Here is a 23053-nt window from a genome sequence, read left to right as displayed (position 1 = left end):
CCACCGTAGGCAACCAGAAATCTACTTTCTGTCTCTAGAGATTTGCCTTTTCTGTACATTTTATATAAATGAAACATACAACATGTGGTCTTCAGTAAAGTATTTTTAAGATGTTTAATTGCATTATGGGAATAATAATTGATTTTATATATTTCTTTTATTCAGGCTTTTCTCTGTATAGAATTTTCACATTGTCAATATCACTCAGAAGCAGTGGTTTATCCTCCTGCTGCAAGTTCACTGAATACTGTGGGCACTGGAATTTTCCCCTGCTGTAACCAAAAGGTTCTTCGGTTTGATCCTACTCAGCTTACAAAGGTAAATATTGAATGTTGCCCTTTTGTAGTTACAGTTCTCACTAATACTTTTTATTTAAATCTTTTCCTTTTTATTGTTTTTAAAGTCTAAAGGTAATACATTCATGTAGGATTGCTGGTATTATAGTGTTGCAGTAAATATCCTTGCACATATATTTTGGGGTAATATGTGAATATTGCAATACATTAGAGTTCTTGACACTAACACTTTTGAAAATGTTTTGTAATTAAATTTTATGAGTGATGAAAGCTCTTTATCATCATCATCCATATAACAAATATTTGTAAAGCACCAAAATTGTATTATAGCTGTGCAATCCAGAGAGTATTGTATAAAATTCAATAGTTTCTGCCTTCATGGAGCTTACAGTTCAGGCAGTAATATCAAAATGGAAAAAAAAGAATGCAAAGAAATGTTTGAAAAAGTATGCAGGGCCATAAATGTCTGCAATAGGCTGGTCAGACTTGGGCTTTGAAGTCAAGGAAAGCCTCCTTAAGGAGTTGGCATTAGATTGAGATCTGAGTGTGGGAAGGAGTATGTGAGGTGAGAAGAAAAAGAGCCCTGTTATAAAAAACAGGCATAGTTCAAGACAAGACTGGAGAGGTAGGTAGATGTCAGGCCATGTAGGAGCAGGACCTTTTAGGCCATGTTTGAGTTTTTTCTTTATTTCAGTTTTTGAAAATATTGGTTGCAGTGTGGAGAATGGCTTGGGGGAGTCGGTAGAGTCAGGCTCATGAGGAAGTTATTACAGTAGTCTTAGAGAAAGGAGATGGTAGCTTGGACTAGGGTAGTAGAGATGAAGAGAAATGGATGGATTCAATATTTAGGATGACTCATTTCCTACTTTCGCTACTTGATAGATGGTGATACTATTCACTGAGGATGAAACAGCAGAAGGGAATCAGGTTTGGAGAGAAGTTCTGTTTTGGACATTTTGACTTTGAGGTGCTTTATGAGGTAACTAGGCAAAGAGTATTAAATATATAGGCTTGAGTGCTCAGAGAATTAGCTAGACTAGGAATAATAATTTGTAAGTCTTCTTGCAAGTAAGTGATAATTCAAGCCACTAGATATAGATGAACATAAGAGCAGAGGGCCTACAATAGAACCTAGAGAAACTCCAGCATTTAATGGCTGGATAAGGAAGTATGAGCCTGCCAAGGAGAATAATAAGGAGCAACCAGAATAATAGGAAGGAAACCAAGAACATTGTCATGAAAGTTAAGGGAGTAGTGTTTAAAGAGAGAGTGATCCATGATGTCAAATATTGGTAAGAGGTCAAATAAAACAATGAAACAAGTGTGTCCTTTGGCTTTGATGACCTGGAATTCATAGATGTGAAGAACTTTTGATGGAGCGCTAGATCCAGATCAGATTGGTATGGGCTGAGGCAATGTGAATAACAACTCTTATGAAAATTTTGAGAAAGGGAGGAGTTGTATCAGTAATTAAGTTATAGATATTCGTTTATCATTTCTATTTTTTTTTTAATTTTTGAGAGGAGAAGCCTTTTAAAACAAGTCAGTGAAAGGATCTAGTTGAGGAGAGGTTAATAGTATAAAGTTTATGAGGAGGCAGAGGAGGATGGACTCGTAAGCACAAATGAAAGTATTTGTTTAGATAGGAGAAAGGGCAGCTTCTCTATTATAACATGAGAGAAGAGCAGGGTGGTTTTAGATATTAGTAAAATTGTGTTTTACTATTGAATGATAAGTTATTTCAAGCTAATGCCTTTCGTGTTTTATATAAGTAGAAGGTAAAGTTAAAAGTTGTAACTTTTTGGCTTATTATGTCTACTTACTTATTGTATTAATTACTAATATTCCACTTATTGTGAGAGGATTCAGGAATAAATTGTAATTAAACTGTGTGATAAGTGTTGTATGTGACATGTATGTTGATGAAAGTGATGTCTTGGGCTAAGAGAAATCTGGATAGGTCAATGGTGATTTATAGTTCCTGTAATGGCTAAGTAATTCAGACCAATCTTCCCACCAAAAGGCAACTAAAAAATGGTGGATGAAATATAAAGTTTATATTAAAAGCATCAACAAGTTAATGGGGAATTAGTGTTAGGATACAGGAGATTATGGGAACCCAAAGAAGTGAGCTGGCACTCAGGACCTTTTTTATCCTAGAGACAATTACAAGTCTGAAAGAAGTGACTGAGAGGTTGAGCTGAGCTTTTTGGTCCTCTATCAGGATTTCTGGGAATAATAGTCAGGGTTTAAGGTCTATCAAGAATGGGGACATTAATAAGTAACATCCCTTCCTTTGTGCTTTGAGTTGGGATCCCAACAGAAAAAGGAGCAAATCAGAAATAAACCATCCCTTGCCTGGATAACAGCCTGGCTTTGATTTATTTGGGTGGCCTAGGAAATTTCAAGCCCTGAACTTGGATTAAGGTAATCCTGGATTGCCAACAGTAACATTATTCTACACCTCAAATTATTTCTAAATTATTCTACACCTCAAATTATTTCTAAATTATTCAGCACACAAAGATAATCTGGCATAGATGAAAATAAGTTACCAAGAATGGGAACAAAAGAACTTTGACAACAAAAACAAACCACAGAATTATTGACACAGACTATTGACACAGACAATTTAAGTTAATAGAAGACAAGCTTGGAATTTTTGGCAGGGAGTTATAAACTAAGAAAAGTAACAGAGATGGTTTAAATGAAAACAAATAGAAATGCTAGAACTGAAAAATGTAATAATACAAAATTTTAAGCTCAGTGGCAAACTTAACACCAGATTACATATAGCTGAAAAATTAGTGAATTGAAAGATAAAAGTCAGAAGAAACGATCCAAAGTGAAGCACAGACACAATGATGAGAAATATAAAAGAGACCTAGAGAGTGTATGCCTAACTTTTTTCTTGTTACTGTGTTTTTTATTTAGTCATTATCTTCTAACATGATTTAAATATTTTAGAAAATTTATTTTTCTCTGACTCTGTAACTGTTTTTTTAAATGTAAACATAAAATTTGCCATCTTAACCATTTTTTTAAATGTACAGTTCAGTAGTATTAAATATATTCACATTGTTGTGCAACCAGTGTCCAGAACTCTTTCTTCTTACAGAACTAAAATTATACTGATCATCAGTTCCCCACTCCCAACTCTTGTCAGCCCCTGGTAACTACCATTCTGCTTTCTGACTCTACATATTTGACTACTCTAGGTACCTCATATAGTGAACTCATACAGTTTTTGTCTTTTTCTGTAACGTCCAACTTTCCAATGAGGTTCCCAATAGAAGAGTAAGAGATTGGATCAGAGACAAAATTTGAAGAGATAATGGCTGAGATATTTCAGAATTATTGAAAGATATTAATTTATAAATGTAAAATTCCAGTAACTCCCAATAAGATAATAAATCCATACCTTTACTTACCATAGTGAAACTGCAGAAAACAAAAAAGTAAAGAGAGCATTTTAAAGCAGCCAGAGAGAAAAAGTACAGAATCTCTTCAAAACATCAGTAATTAGAGTTCACATCTTAGCAATAGCAATGGAAACTGGATCTTCAGTGTGCCAAAAGAAATGGTTAACAATCTGGAAATCTCTGCCTTCTTTAAATATCCTTTAAGAATGAAAACAAAATAAAGATATTTTTAGGCAAAGAAAAACTGAAGGAATTTGCAATCAGCAAACTGCTTTAAAGGAAACACTACAGATGTTCTTAAGATATAGGAAGGAGTGAAGGCCAAAGAAAGAAATTAATATATTGCGAAATCTAAATGAACATTAACTGTATAAAATAATGATGGTAATGCTTTGTAGATGTGTATGTGTGCACACAGGTATGCGTGTATGTGTTTGTAATAAATATATAATTACATTAATAATATAGACAATTTAAAATATGTAATTAATATATATTATACATTTTAATATATATTTTTAAAACTCACAACAATAGCCTTTAAGTTGGAAGAATAGTGAAATAGAGTTTAAAAGGTCTTTGAGAGGGAGGATATTAACAAATTAGACTTTGATAAGTCAAGGATACATCTTACAAATTCTAGGATAACTATTAAAAGGATTGAAGAATGTGTAACTTCTAATTAATTTGAGTGAATGGAATGATTATAAAAATCAAAAAATAAACAATTCTTACCAAATTTAGAAATAAAAGGAAAATGACGTAATTCAGTAAAGGATAGATAATATAAAACTTGCAACAAATATCACAATAGCAAAATGTAGAAAGCTTTTCTTTTGAAATTGGGAATGTGATAAAGATGCCCATTGTCAATACACTTCTATTCTAATTGAACTGGAGGTCCTGGACAATATATTAATGAAATAAAAAGAAAAAGGTGTAAGGACTGAAAAGGAACTGTCATAATTTGCAGATGATTTTGTGAACATAGGAAACCCTGATGAATCTACAGATAAATTATTTAAATTAATAAGAATTTAAGATTAATCTATTAAATATTATGTACAAAAATCAATTATACTTTTATAAATTGACGATGTTAGAAAATGAAATTTGAAAAAAGAAAGCACTTACAGTAGCCTTAAAAATATCAGATACTTAAGAATAAATCTGACAAAATATGTGGAAGACTCTATATAGAAAACATATAATGTTTTTGAGAGAAAATAAAGAAAACTAAAAAATGAGTTATTGTACCATGTTCATAGATTAGAAGACTCAACATTGTGTATATATAAATGTTCCCTAAACTGATCTGTATAGATCACTGCAGTCTCAGTGAAAATCCTGATGGTTTTTTAGGGGCAAATTTGCTGATTCTGAAATATATATGGAAATGCAGAGGGCCAAGAATAGCTAAGGTTCTCTCAAAGAAAACAAAGGTAGAAGTATTTGCTCTTTCCAATATCAAGATTTATTATAAAGCTTTGATAATTAAGACAGGGCGATACTGGTAAAGAGTAGGTGGATGGATCAATAGAAAAAATAGAGTACTCAGCCACTTGGATACTTGACTGTGACATATGTGGCATTACAGAGCAGTGGGCAAAAGATTGACTTTCCAATAAGAGGTACTGTGACATTGGGATATCTATATGGAAAAGAAATGAAATTAGGTTCCAGCCCAAACTATTCACACAAAAAAGACCTATATGTGAAAGGAAAACTAATAAAGCTATTAAAAAGTAATACCATAAAGGAAGAGATTTTAAATTAAAGTACATCAACTACATTAAATAAACAAACTGAAGAGACAAACTCACGGGTGGGACCATATATTAGCAACACATCCATAAAAGGATCATATTAAGAAAAAGAATGGGAACTTCTTGTTGTCCAGTGAACATGAAAAGGAGCTCAACCTCATTTGTAATTGGAAAAATGCAAATTAAAACCACAATGAGATACCACTGCACACTCATTAGAATGACTAAAATTAAAATGTCTTACCAAGTGTTAGTGAGGATATAGAGTAATTTATTTTGGTACACACAAGCACTTGTGCTCCAGGAAACATGTAAAAGAATATTCATAATAGTATTATTTGTAATAACTCCAAACTGGAAATAACCCTTCCATCAACTGTAGAATAAACAAATTGTATATATTCATACAATAGAATACTATACATTAAAGCAATGTTAGTTACATACAACAACATGGCTGAATCATAGAAACAATGTTGAAAAAAACTGAGTGAGGCAAAACTAAACTATAGTATTAAGTGATAAAAGAGTAAAAGCAAAGAAGTAAATGCCATAAAAGTCAGGATAGAGGTTATCTTTTGGGAGGCAGTTATGGGCCTGTGGGGACTCCTGGAGTGTTGGAAATATTCTACTTCTTAATGTGGATGGTGGTTATATGGATATTCTTGGATATTTTTTAAGATATACATTCTTTTCATGCACTTTTCTGAATGAGTTTTTTTTTTCTTGAGTAAAAGTTGTGATACAATTGAAAGATGATGATATGACTGAGCAAAGAAAAACAAAGACATCCTGTCATTTTTAAAAGAATATTTCTATATAATGTATCAACCTCTCTAATTTAGTGTCTCTTATACAACAGGGTTGTAAAGTGAGGGACCACATGGTTGTCCTTCGTGATCTGGGTGAAGGTGGAGATTTATTGTCGTCTTCAGCTGCTAGAATACTGGATGATCTGCATAAACACAAAGATGTCATTGTTGTGCCTTTTTCTAAAGACACAGTTTGGTGAGGCGGTGGGAGGGGAGGTGGCGGGGAAGATGCTGTATTGCAGCTTTATTCAGTGATTTCCATCTCAGAATCCTCTCTCCCCTAGTGTTTCCCCAATTACTAATGTCAGTCCTCAAATAGTTTACATTATTTCAGAAAGCTTCACTGAAATTATATGTTAGCTTACATTAAGAGCAAGCGGTATTTATTTGATAGGAAAAGCACTTCAAAGTATTGGAGATCCAGTGGGAGAAAAACTAATAAAGGGATTCCTTCATGATTGAAAGGTAGAGACCCACGATCTAGTTTTTGAGGTGTATTTTTTCTTTTCCCGAGTTACTTAAGCCCACCTTAAATGCTTGATGGACGCAACTAGAAAAATAGTTGATGGTTGAGGTCATCTTTGCATAAATTTGAACTCCTTGTATTCAATAATTTCTGCAGTCACTTCCATCATTTTGCAGTTGCAGCAGGCTGTCATGGTGGAGGTAGGAGGATCCTTTAATAAAGGCTTTTCTCAAAGCAGAACCCATTATAGAAGTCCATTTACCATTCAACAAGTATGGTGTCTTGAGTGCAATGATGCTCCCCCTACATGGAGTGACTTCTAAGGGAATCACTAGATGAATTAAAAAATGTAAATGTTGAAGTGGCATATCTTATACTCAAGAACTATTTTCCTAAAGAGCGACTTATAAAACATTTGCAATAAAAAGATATCATTTGCATTTAAGTTCTTAAGAAATTGAGCACTTCTCCATAAAATGTTTTTCTTTCAAGTGATTCTGGGGTTGGTCCCTGCGATGAGAAGGGTCTAGACTGTGATGTTTTACTGGAGCCAAATACACCATGGGGCCCCAAAAGTGGGGAGCTCAATGCTGTGAGTAGTTTCTTTCATGTATTCTTTATATAAAAAATTAATGACTAAAAATTAGTGACATTTAATCTTTGATAGAAACCTAAATGGTTTAAATTGAAATTAAAATTTGTAGTTAATAAGCATTTACTAACTAATCGTAAGGTATTATGCTGAGTTAATAGGACAGTAAGGGTAATAGGACATGTTCTTTGCCCTCAAAGAATTAATAACTAATTGACTTAAATTTGGGGAAAAATTATAACATGGTCTTGAAGGTGCTATAAACATTTTTCAATATGACATTCTTTTGAAAATAATTATAATCAGGAATGCATTTAGTTTTTCCCAAGGTTTCAAAATTAAAATGTTTTTAAGGTGACTAGAAAGCTTTGATTTCTTTGATTCTTGTTGCTAACAGTTTGCCTGTGAAATTCCTGCCTTTGCGTTGGTTGAGGTAGCATTTACTTGAGAAAGTGAAGTATTCCATGTAAAATGCGTTATAAACTCCAAACGCTGTAAGAGTTCAATCATTAACATTTATTTATGAATTATATGCAAAAATAGCTAATTAGATTTCTTCACTATTCATGTAAAATCTGGTTCCTTCACTTATAAGAAAAAGCATTGAAAAGTGATTGAAATACTTCAAACAGTAAAATTATGTTATCTCTAAGTGATTTACTTGTCCTTTAGAAATGACACTTTTCTAAATTTTTATTTTTTAGATAAACATATGCAACTTCACTAGACAGGATTTAAAGATTATAATATATCATTTTTAGCCTGAGTTTAAGGTTATGTTTCAATCTAGAAGGGAACTATACTTGTAACTTTTGCAACTCTTCTATAGTATCCATATGAAAATAAGGAGCTGCTCTCTGGGTAGATGCAGATTTATTAATCTCCCTCTCTCTCTCTTTTTTTTTTTTTTTTTTTTAGTTCTCGTCACTGAAAAACTGGACTTTGCAACTGGTAAGTGAACAACTATATATTCCACTTCCATAGATCTCTTTCTTCTTAAATTAAAGTTTAGTTTAATAGGATCTTTATTAGCATCTTATTTTATAGATTTTAGTTAAATGCATATCATCATTTTCAGTGTCTACAATTTTATACTTACTAAAAATTGTTATTGTTTAAAACAGACACATGCTCTATTATCTGACTGCATAAGTCTCCTTAAGTGACTTTTTAAAAGTCACTTTTGAGTCACATTTAGGACATTGAACAAAGCAACAAATGTATTAAGTTCCAATTATTTGGTTGTTTGATTGGTTGATTTTATTTTTTTTTTACCCGTTTGCCATTACTATGCTATCTGCCATCAGTATTCTCAAAAATGGAGTTAGAATTTGAATCAGGGATGACAAACAGTAGGGTGGGTAGATGTTAGAAATTGATGTAGATATGTTTAATAAACACAGGGCCATGTTGACCCAGAGAATGTGCACATGTGCTTGCTTATGAGACTTCTTTAATGTTGGCAATTATTATATTTTAATTTAATCCTAATATCAAGGAACATACATTCAGTCGAGTAATAGAGGTGCAATTCAACAAATACCAAGTACCTATTAGGTGCCCATCAGTCTGCTAGAATCTGCAAAGGAAATAAATAAAAATATTTTAAAAATTATATGTAATATGATCCTGTCCTAAATGTAGAAATTCTTATCTGTTTCCTGAATGTTGTGCAGGGCAGTGGTTATTTTATCAGCTCTTGTTTGGCTCATTCATCCAAAATAAATTTAGATAACTGTGTTTGAAAAAAATGCACTCAAGATATGACAGTACAACATTTTTAATAGGGTGTGTTTTGTTTCTTTAAATTCAGAAACAACAGTCATTATTTTCAGAAGAAGAAGAATATACCACTGGGTCTGAGGTCACTGAAGATGAAGTTGGAGATGAAGAAGAAGTATCCAAGAAACAAAGTACATTAATTTCTAAGTTAAAATCATCTCACTTTTATGAAAGAGTTGCATTCTAAAGGCTTTAATGCAAGAGATGAGGAATTGGCATTATAAGTCTACATGATAGGTTACAACATAGGAAAAAAATAAATTAAGGAAGCTCCATCAAGATTCCCTAACCCTGGCACTAACACAGAATACTTATAAAGTTATATAGAAAGTGCAGCATACTGAGAAATAATCCTCACAAGTTTTCGTTTCAAGTGTAATCTAATAGGTTTCTCAAAATGTATGACTGACATCAGTGTACCTGAGATGATTTGAAGTGACACTCAAATGAAACATTGACTGTCATCAGAGTATGACTTAAAAAAAATTACTGAAAGCAACAAATGAAGAAGACAAACAAAATCTCATAGGCACAGACAAGAGTTTAGTGGTTATCAGAGGGAAAGGGGGAGGAGAGGGGAGAGAAGGGTAAAGGGGGTCAAATATATGATGACAGAAGGAAATTTAATTTTGGGTGGTGAACACAATGCAATATAATGCAAAATGATGTATTATTGAATTGTACACATTGTAACAAACTTACGTGATTTTGTTAACCAATGTCACCCCAATAAATTTAATGAAAAAATTTAGTTCACAAAAATTTTTAAAAACATGATTTTATATGACTATAGAATGAACTTGTGTCAAAATTTTTCAACTCCATAGAGAAATAGCAGAGAAAATTTGTTCAAAAAGCATTTGAAGGTTTAGGTATTTATTGGCATAAGAAAAAAAAGAGTATTAAAAAAAATATTGCAAGTTAGATACAAAACTAATGTCCCACAAAGCAATAAACCTATAACCTGTGGGGTTATCTTTTCTACTAGACAAATCATTTGCATTTCTATTAGACACAAAAATCTGCAAGTTAGCTTGAAACTTCACAGCATCTGGGCCTTTAATCAATAGTAGATGGGAAAGTCAAACAAAGACATTCTCTTAGAGACTTAAATAATTCTTGGGTGGGCATGTTAAACAGTCCTCTGGTATGCCACTGAAAGGACATGCAATCCTTCCTTTGGCTTATTTCCAAGTTTTATATAATTTTTCTTTACATGTTGAATCTCCAAGTGAAAAAATTAGTCCTTTATCAATTATTTTTCAATCCTGATTAGTCAAGAAAATGTTACTATGTTATATGAGTTTTTTCACAGTTGTCTGAGGTATAATTTACATGTAATAAAATTCTCTCAGTTTTGAGTGTACACATTGATGAATTTTGGCATAGAGTTGTGTAACCACTACCAAAATCAAGACCTAGAACATCACTCTAAAACGTTACCTCTTGCCCCTTTACATTCAGTTCCCTTTCCCCACTCCCACCTCCAAGCAACTACTAATCTGCTTATCACCTTTTCTCATCTCATATAAATGAAATCATGAGCAGTGTTTTGTATCTTGCTTCTTTCACTTAATATGATGTTTTTGAGACTCATCCATATTGTGTATATCAGTAGTTTGTTCCTTTTTATTGTAAGGTAATATTCCATTGTATGAATATACCGTAATTTGCTTATCCATTCACCATTTCATGGACATTTGGGTTATTTCCATCCAGTTCTTGGCTATTTTGAATAATGCTGCTGTGAATATTTGCATACAAGTCTGTGTGGCCGTCTGTTTTGATTTTTCTTGGGTAGCTAGATGCCTAGGAGTGGAATTTCTGGGTTATATGGTAAGTGTATGTTTAACTTTATAAGAAACTGCCAAAGTGAATGTGCCATTTTGCACCCCAGCAGCAATTTTGCAAAGTGAATGTGCCATTTTGCACCCCAGCAGCAATGTATGAGAGTTCCAGTTGCTATACATTTGTACCAATACTTGGTATTAGTGTTGTGTTTTTTTTAACTTTAGCCATTTTAGTTCTAAGCATATTTTATGTGCTTATTGACTGTTTATCTTTTTTGTGAAGTATCCGCTTAAATCTTTTGCCTATTTTTTAATTGGATTGTTTGCCTTATTAATAAATTGTAAGAGTTCTTAAGTCCATATTTTTTGCAGCTTTTTTCCTCTAATCATTGACTTGCCTTTTAATTACATTAATGGTGTCTTTTGAAGAGCAAAAATTTTTAATTTTGTAAATTCTAGTTTTTTAACTTTCCTTTTATGTTTCATGCTTTAATACCTAAGAAATTTTTACCTATTCCAAGGTCGCAAAGATTTTCTTCTATGTTTTCTTCTAGAAGTTGCATTATTTTGAGCTGCATCAAGCTTCCAACTTCTTTTTTTTTTTTTTTTTTTTAATTTAAATACCATAGGCATAGCCAGTTGTTCCAGAATCATTTGTCATAAGACTGTTCTTTCCCCATTAGGTTACTTTGACACCTTTGTCAAAAAACTCAGTTGACCATTACATATGGATCTATTTCTGAACCCTATTCTCTTCCATTGTATCTTATATCTGTCTATACATCAGTATATCAATACCACACTGTCTTAATTTTTGTAGTTTTTAGTGAGACTTGAAATCTGGTGCTGTGAATCCTCCAAAAATGTTCTTTTGTTTTAGATTATTTTGATATTTCTAGGTGATTTGCATTTCCTATACATTTTAGAATGAGTGGGTAGTTCTACAAAAATACTGCTGGGATTTTTATTGGGATTGTGTTGAACCTATATATATCATCAATTTGTGAGAATTGCATTTTTTTTTCCCCAATGGCAAGTCTTCCAATCCATGAACATGAAATATCTCTCCATTTATTTAAGTCATCTTTAATGTTTCTCAACAGTGTTTTGTAGTTCAGTATGCAGATGTCGAACATCTTTTGTTAAATTTATTCTTAAGTATTTTTAGTGCTGTTATAAATGGAAGTAGATTTTTAAATTTTTTCCAGTTGTTTATTGATGGTAATATTGAAATACAATTGATCTTTGTATATTGACCATGTGACCTATAACCTTGCTAATAAATTCACTTAATTTTTCTTCACTTTCTAATATGTATGCCTTTTATTTCTTTATCTTGTCTTTTTGCACTGGTTAGGACCTGATGTTAAATAGAAGACATCGTTGTCTTCTCCCCTGTCTTAGGAGGAAAGCATTCAATCTTTAATCATTAAGTATGTAATGTTTATTGTTGGTTTTTCATGAATGCCTTTTCTCAGGTTGAGGAGTTTTCTTTCTATTTCTAGTTTGCTGAGTTATTATAGTAAATGGATATTGAGTTTTGTCAAATGCTTTTTCTCCGCTTATTGATCTATAGTTTTTCTCCTTTTTTATATCAATATGATATATTACATTGATTTTTTGAAAGCGTTATACCCATCTTCTGGGGGTAAACTCCACTTGGTCATGAGGTATTTTTGTTTTTATATATTACTGTATTTGACTTGCTCATATTTTGTTACAGATTTTTTGTTTGTGTTCATGAAGGATATTTGTAGCTTTTTAAATGATATTTTCTTCAAGTTTTGGTATCAGAGTAATACCGACCTCATAAAATGAGCTGGAAAGTATTCCCTTCATTCTCTTTTCTGAAAGAATTTGTGTGGTATTATTTCTCCCTTAAATATATGATAAAAATCAGCAGTGAAGTCATCGGGGCCTGGAATTTTCTTTATAGGAAGGTTTTTAAATATGAATTCAGTGTCTTTAATTAATATAGTGCTATTCAAGTTTTCTCTTCTTGAATCTGTTTTTGATAATTTCTGTCTTTCAAAGGAATTTGTCCATTTAATCCAAGTGTCAAATTTATTGGCATAAATTTTTATTTTTTATTATCTTTTGTCTGAAAGATCTATAGTGATGTCCCTGTTTCATTCCTGATATTGGTAATTTGTGTTTTATCCCCTTTTTTTCTTGATCAGTTTAGCTAGAGGTTTATTAGTTTTATTGATCTTTTCCAAGAACCAGCTTTTTAAAATATCATTGATTTTCTCTATAGCTTATCTAGTTTATATTTCATTGATTTGTTCACTCTTATATTTAGTATTTCCTTCTTTGTAATTAATTTCATCTTAATTTCCTCTTTTTTTAGCTTTTTATAGTGGAAACTTAAATCATTGTTGTTTTACTTTTCTAATATAAGCATTTAAAGCTGTAAGATTCACACTAAGCACTGCTTTAAGTGTTTCCCATAGACTTTGATATATCTTGTTTCATATATATTAAATACAGAATATTTTCTAATTTCTCTTATGATTTTTCTTTGACTCATATGTTGTTTAGTAGTACATTGTTAATTTCCGAATATTTTCAGATTTTCTGGATACTTTTCAGTTATAGCTTTCTAATTTAATTCCATTATAGTAAGAGAACATACTCTTTGTGGTTTCATCCTCTAAATTATATTGAGAATTGTTCCAGATATGCATGAAAAGAATGTAAATTCTGCTGTTATTGGCGGAGTAGTCTATAAATGTCAAGTCAAGTTGGTTTGACTGACTGGTACAAGTCTTCTATAATCATGCTCATTTTCACTTGTTCTATCAATTAATAGGAGAGTGGTGTTGAAATTTCCAGCTATAATTGTTAATTTATATATTTTTTTCTTTCAAGTCTGTTTTTACTCGTGTATGTTAGAGCTTTGTCATTAGGCACATATAGATTTATAGTGTATTGACTCATCAGTATGATGTATTCCTCTTCATCTATAGTAGAACTGCTTGTCTTGATCTCTCGTGTTCAGTATTAATATAATCACTCTAAACTTCTTTTGTTTAAAGTTTAGATGACATATCTTTTTTTATTCTTTTATTTTATTCATCCTTTTTGTGTTTCTCAATTTAGAGTGTATGTCTTGCAGATAGCATATTGTTGGAAATTGCTTTTTTATCCAGTTTGACAATCTCTGTCTTTTGATTGGAGTATTTATTTCATTTATATTTAATGTGTTTTTCAGCTGGAGTTTCCTTATAGTTTCTATTTATTTGTTGTGATTCTCCATGTGTTTACTCAATAATATCATTTTTCCTTTGAATATATTTATAATAGTTGCTTTGAAGTCATTATCTGCTAAATCCAACATGCAGGCTCTCACAGAATTCGTTTCTGTTGAATGTTTCTTTTTCTGAGTGGGTTGTACTTTTAAGTTTCTTTACCTCCTAACTTTTAGGTGAAAAATGGACATTGTAGATTATCTCTGTGCAACTCTGAAATCTGTTTTGTTTTTGTGAGGATTATTGGTTTTTTTGTTCTAGTAGGCATTTAACTTGCCTGACCCAAACTGCAAAGTCTGTCTTCCCCATAGGATGCAGTGGATGGTGTCTCTGCACAGGTTTGTTGTTTTTTGTTTGTTTTGTTTTTGTTTTTTGTTTTTTTCAGCTGTCAACTGCTGCTGCTTTAGCCTGCTACCCAGGGATCATACCCACCTATGCAGTTTAGTAGTCAGCCAAGGATTCAGACAGAATTTATATTCAGATTGGGGACTTACTCGCTTAGTGGTTCCCTTGCTTTATGGGTTTCCTTTAGATTTCTAGTTGTTTCTCCAGTCCCACGTCTGACCTTCACTAAGGCTTCAGCTGTCAGAAGCTCAAGCTGTATGTAATTTGGGGAAACCATTCAGTCAAATGTACAAGAAACTCCCACATCTTACCAAGAGCAGTTCTGTCTTGCAAGAGTTGATACCCCACCCTAGTTTCTGCTTGCCTTTTTAGCTGAACTTCCTAGGGTCTTCCATACACTTATATAGTTTAACACTTAGGTAGGAATTTGGGCAGAGTTTATACTCACATTTTAGATCTCAGGTCTAAATTTCTCCTTTAAATTTCCAGCTTATCTGTTTCTTTGAACTCTATCATCTTTTCTCTAGAGCTCATATAGTTGCAATTTTCTTCCCTGAGCTGGGAGGTTGAGAAGTGCCCTCAGGCAAGAAGGCCATAAAGTTTTTACCTCATGCATCTTTCAAAAGTAAACATTCAGTTTCTACCTGCCTTTAATTATTTGCCAGTGCCTGGAAATGGTTGTTTATAATATCTTTGTTCTGTTTTCATCATAGTTTTCTTTGGAAGGAATTGTGTAACCTCTTTACACTGTCATAATTGATGTTTGAGAAATAGTGATCCACTGTATAGTATCCTTATCTTTAAACATTGTTTTTAGAAAAATGCTTCTTTCTCTTCTTCTTTTCTGCCCCTTTCCTTTTTCTACTAAACTGTCAGCCAGACAGAAGTTCAGAATACTGACTGCAAGAATGCCCAAGTCCAGGATAAGTTTGTTTCAAATCTCCTTCCCAATATCATTTCTCTCCTACCTCCATTTTTACCTTCATAGCCCCATCTCCTGCCTGAGCAAAAAACATTTTAAAGATTTTTTGAGTTCTTCTCTAATTCTCAAATTGTGTTTTTCTCGGTTATAGTTATTTTTTACATGAAAATTTTAGAATTAGGAGATGACTTCACTTTCAAAGTAAATTCAGAGAAATAAATATGTATAGTTTTCCTTAACATTTTTCTATATTTAATTTCACTAGAACTTTGAATTCATTGTCCTCATTTTTTCCCCCAAAGGTTTACGCCAAATAGAAGAAAAGTAATTAAAATGAACCCCTGTTAAGCACTTTCAGTTTGACTTCCTCACATATTTACTTTTTATTCAGAGGTAATTTATTAGTTTTAAAAAACAATGTTTTTTTAATGTTTTTATTGTTTGGAAGTAACAAGTACATTGGAGAAATATATGGGATTTATGCTCATAACATTAATTTTCTGTTATTAGGGAAAAAGGAGAAGCCAAAGAAGTTCACTAAACCACCAAAAAAACAGATGTCTTCACCCTGTGGTCATAAGAAAGAAAAAGCATTGGAGAAGGTAACTCTAAGTTATCTGTTACTATTCTAAAGTTTATATTGAGAAATAAGCAAGCAAGTGTAGCCAGGAAAAATCTGAAGGGAAAAAAAAAAAAAAAAAAAGAGTAATGAATACCACAATGGAATACTAGCAGTGTAAAATGAATGAAGAAGTTCTATAAAGACTGATTTTAAAAATCTCTAAGATATATTGACAGGTGAAAAAAGAAAAGTGCAGAACAGTGTATAGTGGCATATTATGCTACCATTTGTGTAGAATAGATGAAGGAATATGTATGAATTTCATTGTATATACATGAAATCTCTCTGGAAAGCTACACAAGAAATTGGTAAGATTGGTAAGATTGCCTCTAAGGAAGGGAACTGAATGAGAACAGGCTTTTTACTATATGTGCTATTTATGCCTTTTGAATTTTGAACCAATATTATTTATTCAAAAAATGGCATACATAATTTAAAATAAGATAAATAAATAGAAAATAAAATAAGTAAATATACTTTTAAATAATACAGACTTTAAGATTTTTTAAAGTAAATTATATTTTATGATCTTTTAAAATAATTCTTATTTTCCTGTGATTTCAAAGGAAGGGGTAAAAAGCAAGGTAGGAATAAGAGGACAGTAATAACCACTGTTGGCTGAAAGAGAAACCAAAAATATATGAAAGGCTGGAGTTGAGACAAGTTTCACACAATTACATTGAACAGGTTGTACATTTACCTTCATGTTAAGTACTACAGACACACAAATGGGTAAAATCTAAAAGGTTACATAAGTGGGACTTCAAGGGCAGACAAATAAAACTGGGTTCAAATTCTAGGTTTCTTTCTCTTCAGACAAGTTTCTTAACTTCTCTGAACCTATGTTATTATAGAGATAATAATAGCACCTGTCTCATATGGTTGCTGCCAAGACTTAAATGAAATAATACTTGTAATGCTCTTGGTATAGTATCTTGCACTCCATAAATGTAAACTCTTTTTATTATTAACTATAACACTAAGCAGTAAATATGTTCTAACTGGGCCTTACTGTTGTCAACTTTTTTTCAGTCAACTACTAGAGATGTGTCTCCTTTCGTGTGAGTATTACTCTTAACCCCAATCAGATGTCCACTCTTAAAGCATCAGTGCTGACTTTCGTGTAATTTTTTCAATAGTGTAAGTATGCAGAAGAATAAATGGGATGCTACAAGATCTTTGAGATTCAACCAAGATGCACAAAGAGAAGATGGTAAGTTTTATTATTTGGGTAATGTACAAATTAGGTCTAAATAATAATAAAAATCTTTTATGAAGCATGCCGAATCACTTTAAAGGTTTCAACTGGAATAAGGTCCAGAATTAGCACATTCCCTTAGGCATCAATTAGAGCTTCATTACTAGATAACATATTGTTTTATGCACTGACTTTTTCCCACTACTTTCACTCCAAAGATGACAGAATGTGTTTTAGGCCGATTTACAATAATCTTAAACACAGAACGATTTTCCATGTAGTATGAGCCATTTTGCCACTTGTTGCCTAAAATTCTTCAAAGATAAATAGATGTGTGTGCCTGTAAAATAATATTTTGTGATAGTTTCATAAACTCTTGATGATTGCAATCCTTTTTAAGAAATAAAAGTGATAAGTCATTCTTATAAAAAAGTAAGGTTTATTATTTTTTACCTTCAGATCAACGACGGATGTCTGAAATTACAGGGCACCTAATAAAGATGAGATTGGGTGATCTGGACCGAGTCAAGTCAAAAGAAGCAAAAGAAGTAAGGATTGTGTACCTAGTATACTGTGCTTGCTTAGATATACTTTCCTACTTTACTTATTTATTTATTTTTAATGCCTATAGCACCTGGTATTCCTAGGCGGTTTCCCATCCAAGTACTAACCAGGCCCGATCCTGCTTAACTTCCAAGATCAGATGAGATCAGGCACATTCAGTGTGGCATGGCCATAGACCCTACTTTATTTTTATCATGAGGAGTGTAAAGATGTTTTAGGCAGAATTTTAAAAAAATAATTTAAATATTTGTATATATTTTATATTCTGTACTAGTTAACCAGTTTATTCACGTAAAAGTTTTCTGCCACCTCCAGTTATCCCTGGTCCATGGATAACACACATAGTAAAGTACATTATCACTGAAAGTGTAATGACACACCAAGAGTAGATTAACTGCAGCTGACCAAATGCCAACTATCCAGAGGGCAACTTGCTGGAAGTTGCTGATTTTGATCAACCCTGAAGGCAATGCTCAGATGTTATCTCTAAAATAAGATGTTATCTTGCTGAAAATGATGACTAGAAGTACCTGTACTTTTACTAGAATTACATATTAGTCATAACATGTATTATTACTATTGATATTATATAACTATAATAACTTTTGCCCCTAATTTTTAAAAAAATTTGGTTCCCTATAAAACTCCTAAAACAGAACATAAGAAAAAGTCTTTATGACCTTGGACTAGGCAAATATTTCTTAGCTACAACACCAAAACCATGGTTTATAAAAGAAAAAAATTCATCAAAATTTAAAAGTTGTTCTTTTTGAAAAACTGTTAATAGAATGAAAAGACAAGCTGTAAACTAGGAGAAAATACGTATAAAATACCTATCTGGTAAAGGATTTGTATCTAGAATATATCAAGAACTCTCAAAACTCAATAAAATAATTCAATAAAAAGAAATGGGCAAAAGATTAACTATACACCTCTTGAAAGAAGGATACGGGGCAAATAAGCACTTGAAAAGATGCAACATCATTAGTCATTAGAGAAATGTAAATTAAAACTTCAATGATATATCACTATACACCAACAAGAATATCTAAAAAGAAAATTTTAAACATACTGGCAAGGATATGGAGCAACTCGAACTCATATATAGCAAGTAGGGATGCAAAAGGAATGATCACTTTGGAAAAACAGTTTGGCAGTTTCTTATAACATTACATATTTACTCACCATACAGATCAATTCATACATGTTTATAGTGGCTTTATTCAAAATCATCAAAAACTAGAAACAACCCAAATGTCCTTCACCTGGAAAATGATTAAAACTGTGGTATATATTAAAAAGAACAAATCACTGATACATGCTTCAACATCAATAAGTCTCTTCTATATTATGCTAAGTAAAAGAAGCCAGATTCAAAAGGCTACAGACTGTATGATTCTAGTTCTGTAATGTTCTGGAAAATGCAAAACTGTAGGACATAAAATAGATCAGCAGTTACCAAGTAGTGGTAGTGTCAAATCATTTGACTTAAAAAGACGCACAAGGGGATTTTCCTGGGGTGATGGAACTGTTCTGTCTCCATTGTAACATTGGTTACACAATTGTATGCATTTGTCAAAACTCAGAAATGTTTACTAAAAAGGGTGAATTTTAATGTTTGTAAAATTATACATGTAAATTATAAGTCAAAGAGCCTGAATTTTAAAAATCAAAATGTCATTTTTATAAAGCACAACTGTTATTGATTCTGTAAAAATAAATGAATTTGCTCCTTTATTTTGCAGTTTGCAGGAGGTATTTATTCCAGGCTTGAAGCGCAAATTAAGGCCTCAGTGCCAGTGAGTGCACGTCAAGGCAGCACTGAGAAAAACACAAGGTAAATAAGCATAAACAAATTCAGAATACCATTGACTTTGAAGTGATCCTTTTTTAGGGACAATTATATACTAGAAGCACATAATTTGAGTTTTGTTTTGTTTTGTTTCAAGGATTAGATCAAGACATCAATAAGAACCAGATTTCAACTTAAAAGTTAAGACTTAAAAAGATCATAAGCACAAAATTTAATGAAAGTACAGTTTTTTTAAAAGTTTTCTGTTTATTAATTAGGCTCTGTTCTGACCCAACTGCTGATAGAAATGCAAGCTATAGTCCTACTGTGAATTAGACTTTTTGTCCTGTTTATCGGTTATATATTACTTTAGATAAATCATTGAAGTCTTTCTCATTCCTTGTTTTATTTTATTTCTCTCTATAAACCTACCTTGTGGGTCCTGTGTCATTTTATATCACAAATTTTCTTTTAAAGGTTAAGAGTTTCTGAGATTTTATCCTTACTACTATAGATCCAAATGCCATATCTGCAATTCTGAAATCCAGAAAGCTTAGAAACTCAGAAGATTTTTTCATATGTCTGTGTCAGCTCAAACCTAAACTGAGCTACTATGATACTACTTATAGTTTTTGTTTATCTCACTTGTTACTGAAGAAACATTAATGTGTTTGATTATGAGGCACTGCTCCAGATCTATAATGTACAATATATGTACCATATTATCCGCCCCAAATCAAAAAATATCTGAATTCCAAAATACATCTGATTCCAAGTGTTTTTAAAAATGGATTATGGAGCTACATGAAGTTTCATTAAATTTGATACCGTCAAGCAAGTATAACCTAAGCAACAGTAACTTTCTGTTGTTTTAGAAGCACCTCTGACCTTCTTTTCTGTTTAAAAAATCTAGGTCTAAAAGCCGTTGGGGTCCAGGGCGCCCTGCGTAAAGCACCTTAACTAAAAAGACAGAAGCCACACCTTTGGACATCAGAAATTGCTCACTTCTTGAAGATCTTCAGAACGATGACTTCTAAATGTTTTAAGTTATTTATTAATTATTCTTGCAAACCACACAAATCATAATGCTAAGGGAAGTATATAGTTAGGTCTTATGAAATCTTATTGTAAATTGAAACTTCTTAAATCTAATGTTCCTTTAGTGTGATGCTAGGCTATGTAGAAAATTAATATTTACACATTTGCATAGTTAAGACTCCTAATATTTGTTATCCTTAATTTATTTATTTGAAAAAGAAGAGGCCTAAACTCTCAAATAGCTAGGAATTTTTAAGATCTTAGAAAATTAGAGGAACACAGCTGGTAGTGGTACCATGCATGTGCACTGATTGTAGTGTGTCTTTTGGGCTGTAAATCTTGGGATAGCATTGAGAAGTGCAATTTGTGTGATGAAACTCCCAATGATGCTAATTTTAAGTTTGCGTGAATATTAAGGAGTGACAGATCTCAAGACTTCATTAAATAAAGTTTCATGGTGAGGTATTTCCTGTGTTGGGCAGAAGGGTTAATTTTTTTTCAGCGTTATTCTATGGAAAGCACAATGTTAATCCAACTTTTTTTTCTTTTGCTTTTTAATGCTTATCTGTTGGTCATCTGAGCTGCAATTCCTGCTTATTACCTCTTTCCTCTGTGAAGCCAGTGCCATTCTGAATTTGTTAAAATAACCATTGATAGTGTTAGGATGGTAAATCATTTCAGTTGTATGAGATACCCACTATACAGTTCTCAGGGCTCCAAAACCCACCCATATTCCTATAGCCATTCAAATAGCCCTTTAAAAGTTACAATTACTAACTACTTTAGAGATATCTGGAAGGAAAGATTCCCAAATACATTTGATAGATGAAAAATTGCATACATTCAAGAGAAATCAAAATTCTGTAGATCGTGTTTTAATTTTTCTAACCAAGCAGAAAGAATACTCAGGGAAAATTTTTTCCAAAACATAAGCACATAAAAATTATGTTTGGAAATTATTTATATGTAGGTCTCTGAAAACTTTAAGATGCATTGTTTCTAATTTTAGTCTTCATTTGCCTTATAATTGAAATTTCTTCAGATTATTTAGAGAACAGACTTTGATAATGTGTGACAAAACAGCAATTTTTATTGAAATTTTGAAGTGTTATACTCAGTATACACATACAGAAATCATTATTTTTAGTGAGTGTTTTAGTTGATAAAACTAGCTGTTATTTAATGTTACATGTATGGCTCGGCCAAGGTTTTTGACCTTCTGTTTGGAAACTTTGTTGCAGTTTACATATTTTTCAATTGATATTTTTTGAAATAGATTATCAAATTTTTATTTTCAAAAGAAAATGTTTTATAGTACATGATCTGTAAAACCCTGCTAAATACCAGAGTCTCGGTTAGTTTACTACATTCTCTGATTAAAAGGAATTAGGTTTGTACATGTTATCTAGTGCTGTGATGGTCACATCCAGAAGAGGAAAACAAGCTCTTTTGATTTTTAACTGATGGTAACAAAGCAACTTGCTTCTCTCCAGTGGGGACTGAACCAATGAATTGATTTTTACAGACCAGAATTTATCAAAATTTGTCTTCAGAATGTTCTTTTTATTTTGTTAATATTGTAGTACAAAGCATAGGTACCATAAACATTTTAATTAAATTCTTAATAGCATTTCTTTTGCCACATACTTTAAGGTTTCACCTTGCATTAATTCTGAATTCACATTTCTTTAATTGGAATAAACGTTAATGACAAAGTAGTTTGAAAAGTCCCTTGATCTGAATCATTCCATCTTCTCAGAAAGGTCTGAGTGGGCTCTAGATCATAGGTTCTCATGGAAAAGGTGAATTTTGTTTATTTTAAGATTGTTTTAAATGAGATCATCCTGGTAAAGATTCAGTAAAACATTTAAAGGATAAAATACTGCAGAAAAGATTATCCGGTAAGAGAGCTGATTCCACCCCATTGCATCATTTTGTTGTTTTCCTTCAGAAAGAGCCAGATATTGTGAGATGTGCTAATTGCTTTGGAAGCTGAGGCTGAAGCCTTATCATGTTAACCTGCTAAAGGCAAATCTTAGTATAAAAACAAACAAAAAATTCCTTTCATCTCCAGTACCTGGAATTAATTCTTTAGCCAACCTTCAACTGTTCATTGAGGAACTGTTGTAAATCTCACCTTCTCAAGCCTTTCATTTAAAAGGCGCTGGGATACCTGGCCAGTCCAGTTCTAGTGGGTTAATTTTCCCACCCTCATTTAAAGCTAATCTGTTGGAGAAGGTGATATAGGGATAATATTTCCACCCTTACAGGATTGTTGGGGGATTGAATGACATAGATCTAAGACAATTAGCACAATACTTTCTGACTAATAGGAAGCCCTTTATAAATGTTAACTATTATTGTTGTTGCATTGTTATTTTAATATTAAAAAGTA

At 32.1% G+C, this 23053-nt stretch overlaps 1 protein-coding gene and 1 pseudogene across 5 annotated transcripts in view; one reads left to right on the top strand and one right to left on the bottom strand.

Moving 5' to 3' along the window:
- The window catches only part of KIAA1841 (KIAA1841 ortholog), a 51725-nt gene extending 29349 nt beyond the window's left edge, over nucleotides 1-22376 (top strand). For 4 of the 5 annotated variants that reach the window (XM_015587597.2, XM_006909569.3, XM_015587596.2 and 1 more), the window contains 11 exons: nucleotides 166-318; nucleotides 6347-6492; nucleotides 7255-7354; nucleotides 8273-8305; nucleotides 9168-9267; nucleotides 15955-16046; nucleotides 17099-17127; nucleotides 17206-17279; nucleotides 17724-17812; nucleotides 19574-19665; nucleotides 20534-22376. In XM_015587597.2, coding sequence (XP_015443083.1) covers nucleotides 166-318; nucleotides 6347-6492; nucleotides 7255-7354; nucleotides 8273-8305; nucleotides 9168-9267; nucleotides 15955-16046; nucleotides 17099-17127; nucleotides 17206-17279; nucleotides 17724-17812; nucleotides 19574-19665; nucleotides 20534-20570 — 945 coding nt within the window. In that variant the 3' untranslated portion in view covers nucleotides 20571-22376. Of the gene's footprint in view, nucleotides 1-165; nucleotides 319-6346; nucleotides 6493-7254; nucleotides 7355-8272; nucleotides 8306-9167; nucleotides 9268-15746; nucleotides 15838-15954; nucleotides 16047-17098; nucleotides 17128-17205; nucleotides 17280-17723; nucleotides 17813-19573; nucleotides 19666-20533 lie in introns of those variants that run through there. The other variant, XR_003045635.1, reaches the window with a different exon arrangement.
- LOC112478130 lies at nucleotides 17887-18005 on the bottom strand (annotated as a pseudogene).
- Nucleotides 22377-23053: the final 677 nt, after the last annotated feature.

The sequence above is a fragment of the Pteropus alecto genome, unplaced genomic scaffold (genome assembly GCF_000325575.1).
Source record: "Pteropus alecto unplaced genomic scaffold, ASM32557v1 scaffold131, whole genome shotgun sequence".
NCBI classification, from domain to species: Eukaryota; Metazoa; Chordata; class Mammalia; order Chiroptera; family Pteropodidae; genus Pteropus; species Pteropus alecto.
The sequence above is the reverse complement of the archived record's forward strand: the minus strand, read 5'-3'. Positions and strand labels throughout refer to the sequence as shown.